The 4,864-nt window shown below is 36.0% G+C and overlaps 1 protein-coding gene across 1 annotated transcript; it reads left to right on the forward strand.

Moving 5' to 3' along the window:
- Nucleotides 1-4,085: 4,085 nt before the first annotated feature.
- Nucleotides 4,086-4,577, forward strand: LOC149260283 (nematode resistance protein-like HSPRO2). Its single transcript, XM_089457870.1, has one exon. The coding sequence runs from the start codon at nucleotides 4,086-4,088 to the stop codon at nucleotides 4,575-4,577; it is 492 nt and encodes a 163-aa protein (XP_089313996.1).
- Nucleotides 4,578-4,864: the final 287 nt, after the last annotated feature.

Here is a 4,864-nt window from a genome sequence, read left to right on the forward strand (position 1 = left end):
ACATGAATAGAATGAAAACGAATTCTTGGCCTTAACTATTGTAAGTTCATGGACACTTAAATTGCACACCTCTATACGTTACATTTCCTAATAATGGCATCACTGCAATAGCTTCAAAATTACCATATCTATGTATCTAGAAACCATCACCAAGTCAAGATTGTTGTTTGTCCTTTTTTAAAAATAAAATTACAGTCTAAAGTTAGGTTTTGGAAGATGGTTTTTTGTTATTTTTTTAATAAACTACAATTAAAATTTAGGTGAAGCATTATAATAATAATAAAATATATGGTAATTATATAATAAAATATGACTATAATTAAGTATTTTATGTATAAAAGTTAAATAATATAAAGGTTTTAAAGGTTTAAAAAAAATAATTCTCGTAAATATTTCCATTTTTTATTGAATTTGGGATGGTATGAAGATGTTCAGTGTTGGTTAGACTATTGGAAGAGATTATTTTGCAAATAGCATACTCTCTATTATCTCTAGCCTCAACTAAGGTTGGTAGGAGGTAGTTACTAAGATGATTCAATTTTCAAGGTCAAGTTATGGAAATGGGGTCTAATTTTTTTTCCTTTTTTTACTCTCTTAAAACTTAAAACACATGACATCATTTTGTTCTTCTCGTCAAGACATTTCCAACAATATAAAATTTTGTTCATTTACAATCCCCGAATACAAAAATTAGTCACTCAATTAACACCACTTCACCATCCTGCCATATGGCACCCACGTGGCTATCCCAATCGGCCACCTCACCTCCATAGGGAAATGTTACCATAGTTGTCAACTCATACATAAGCTAGAGTCACAAAGTAATCCCTCCAAGGTTCACAAGGCCCAACCATAACATATACACGAGACATGAAGGGTATATGTGTGTGGGCCCCTCACAAGCCACGTCACCCCGGAGATAACCTTCTCGGAAATAGTTATTATTGACCCTTGTCGTTTCTTCTGGGGATAACCCTTCCGAGATTAAGTGGAACCTCGGGCAGTTCCTATTTCGTAGACCATAGCATTATTAATGCTCCGTCCTTACACTCACCTGATAGGAGCTTGACGTCACCGCGACCATTGATCATGCATCCATGCATCCATCTCTTATCTTCCCGCGAATACCCCTCACCCAGCTCCGGCGATGCGTGTTCCTGCCCGCCTCCAGCGCCGGTGTTCCTGCCCGCCTCCGGTTTGATGTCTTAATGAGGTTTACCAACCCACGCTTCGAGGCTCATAAACTCTCCACCAACCATCCCCAATATACCAACCGGACTCAATACATTATTGGATTCTGGACTAATTGTGGCAATTCAGACCCTGCAACCATCGAACAGGAGCACGGCAGAGCAGCGGCGAATCGACGTTGGTGATCCCCTGCAGCGCTTCGAAACCGGTAATGCTCTACCCTTGCTCAATGCAAAGCCCTCTCATGCTAGACGTTCTGTAAATTAGAAGAGAAATCCGAAACCAACAGAAAAGAATAACAATATCCACATCTATATCTAATTTGAAACCAAATAGACATAACAGGGATCTCGAATGTCTCTGTTGCTTCTCTTGCAGTGCTATTCGAACTTTTTCATTCTGTAATCGACAATAACACATGAATAAATCAAAATGAGTTGGAAGAGAGAAAAGAAATTTAATCGGGGTTAGAAAGGGCTTGGAAAGCTTAATCGAAAATTATGCCAAGAGCCATGTTTCTCTATGGGATAAAATGGGCACGAATTCTCAAGCCTCTTTCATGGTCACTAAAGCATTGTGCGTGAAGTATAGGGAAAAATCCAATTTTCCCTGCAACCGAGAACAAGGAGGAGATATGGTTTTAAATGATAAATGAGACTAGAAGGAAGAACTACTAGAATTTATCGAATATGCTATCATTGCTTGTCATGTTAAATTTCTTGATAGAGTAGACAACCCCGAAAACAATATCTCAAATGATATAAAAAACTTCCCAAGGGGTTCAGTTGTTACTTGCAAACTAAAAAATTAAGAGAAAACCAAACTACAATAAGCCCCAACTAGAAGAAAGTATACTTTCAACATTTTTTATTGGAACTGTAAAAGTACTCTAATGATAAATAACGTGAATCACTACCTTTGCATTATGTGCGAGAGAAAAATCTCCATGGAAACACCTTTGATAAATTAACTAATCGACACAGGTAGAGAAAAAAAAAAATCGTGCAAGCCAGGGAATTGTAGGAACCTTGTGTCCATGTACGACGACATTAGACTGAGTACATAGAACAAAATGAGAGATGAATTGAAAAGGGCAACGACTTGGACAAAACCTTAGTCGAATTCCAACCATTAGATCAAGACCAAAAATCCTCATTGTCTAAGAGGCATGTGTTTTCATGTTCGATGTGAAAACCACATGAAGGGTAAATGTTGCACATCGGTACATTTCCAAGTATGCAATGCCGTGAGATTGTGGAAGTTTTATGAGGGTGTCTGATAAATACTACTTACTACTTATAGAGCTTCGTTTTTGTGATCTCTTTGAAATTCGTAATTAGATTCACATGAGTATTTTTCATTTGAATCGAATCAGAAATTGATTTTATACTATAATCAAAGTTTTGATCTCAGATTTCTATATAATTGTCTTCTGGAAGGAGGGTTAAATTCTTTGAACACAAGTGTATGTGATTATATTTTCCGTTTTCCCATTTCTTAATACGCTTTCTTCGATTCTTCAAAAATAAAAGTTGTTCACATTAGTGTCATGTTTATATTTTTATTTTGAAGTTAGATTTCATATTTGTTTAGGGGTAAAAATGAGAATAATGGTTTTACTTCAATTTTATCCACGAAATCTTGGAAATATTTCAGTTTTATTTAATTATCTCAAAAAAAAAGTTCATGTAATTTTAATTATCAGATGCTTTTTTTGTCTTCTTTAGGGTAATTATTCTCATGGAAATTTGGGACTTCTTAGAATCTTAATTTTCAAATTTGATAGTTCTTAACATTTCATGTTTCAGTGATATAATTTGCATAAATTAGGTATCTCAATTGTCTTTTAATAAAACATTGAATCTATTTATACACTAGAAAAATTATTTAGATAATTTAAATTCACAATTTTATTCTTCCATAAAGAGAAAAATATTAACTTTATATTAGAAAATAAAAACTAGTACATGTTATCCATATCTCTCCCATATTCGCGAAAATAAAAAGACATACTAAGCTTCCCATCCACATACACAATGTTCAGAGCTATTCCTGTAACCAGTCTAAAAAGGGCCACCAAATATAAAGAAACAAAACTTACAAAATTTATTACCGTATCAAAAATCTTCTTCATAAGACAAGACTAAAAACATAGAAAATGCAATATGGCATGGCCATTCAATAGAGGGCCCTCCTATCACCTCTAATTTTATCGATTTGAAGATCGATGCACCATGTCCTTCTGTTAGATTAGAGAAAATTCCACGGCTTACATATATCACAGCAGGTAGTTTGTCTCTCACATCGATATAGGCCATGTTTTGCATTGTTTTCATTAGATTAACTCAGTTCCGATATGAACTGATTATACCCTTCTATTGATTCTTTTCTGGTGTTGGGATTATTTCCATATCTCTGTGTAGTCATAATGGCATTAACACCGCCATGCTAGGTGAGGTTGTTCCTAATTAAATTGTTGGCCATAGTTCTCTTAACTGGGCATCCCCGATAGAATTCTACTTGGAGAGCCCAAGGATGTGAAAATTTTAAGAGTGTCACTAAATTGGGCGAGGGAGAAGTCATAAGGCCTATAAGCGAGGCTCGACAACCACAAGAGAATTTACGTGTTAAGTTTTTATCATCTACAGAAAAAGTTGAGTTGCAACAAATAGATATTTTTTCTGTCCAGTAACATTTTATATATAACTTTTAAATATATCAAGGATTTAAGAACATTTTATTCTATTCCAGTTTTCAAAATTTTAGTGTTTAAAATGGATTTTAGTGTTTATTCTATTATTATGTTGTTCTTTTTAGATTATGGTATATGGAGAGCATTAGTGTCTTTACTCTCCTGGTTATGTTTGCAGGGAAAAAATATGTCCTGTAAATAAATGGCATCCTATTTTTCCTTTGTTGAAGAGTCCATAGAGCCCTCCCCCATGGAGTGTGCGGGTTACGAGCAGTATGTGCATCTCCCCGAGCTCAGTGCCATGTGGAAATTCAAGGAATGGCCTGGTTGGTCTAGAGAGGGGTTGGTAAAGGCTACCTTACAGTCATTGGAGATTACTTTTCGGTTTGTTCCGTCTGTCCTCTGTGACACAAGGACTTACATTGACAAAGAGGAATGGAAGAGAAGGCTTGAATCCTTAATTAGTTCCCAGATTGAGTTGATTTCAATGATTTGTGAAAATGACAAGCAGGTTCCCACTCTTCAGTTGTCAGTAAGTAGTGGTATTCTTGCTAGGAAAGTTTTCCATGAGGTATGGCAGAGACCTGGTGCTTTACCTGTGGTTAGCAGAACAAGTGAAGAGAGCTTACTTCCTCATTTGGGTACATGGAAAAGCGCTGAAGCTATGGTTTCTAGAATATGGCTTGCCATTTAAGGCCATATGCAGAGGACTCCCTTCACTTTAGGTCTGGGGAAACCAAATATGTCAGGTAATCCTCTTCTTGAATATGATAGAATCTGCAAGCCAAGATATTTGCACTCTTTAAAACAACATAAACAATTCCATAATCCAGAAGATGCCAAACTTTGCAATGTCCTCCAGATCTTTGAGGCCTGGGTATTTGTAGGCCAAGAATTGTTGCAGAGAGTATATGAAAGAATAGACTCTGGGGATTTCGTAGGAGCATCCACAGACTGTTGGATGGTTGAAAGGATGTGGAA

The sequence above is a fragment of the Pinus tabuliformis genome, chromosome 6, assembly GCF_031772625.1.
Source record: "Pinus tabuliformis cultivar Carrire ecotype Pingquan chromosome 6, CPIR1, whole genome shotgun sequence".
Lineage (NCBI taxonomy): Eukaryota > Viridiplantae > Streptophyta > Pinopsida > Pinales > Pinaceae > Pinus > Pinus tabuliformis.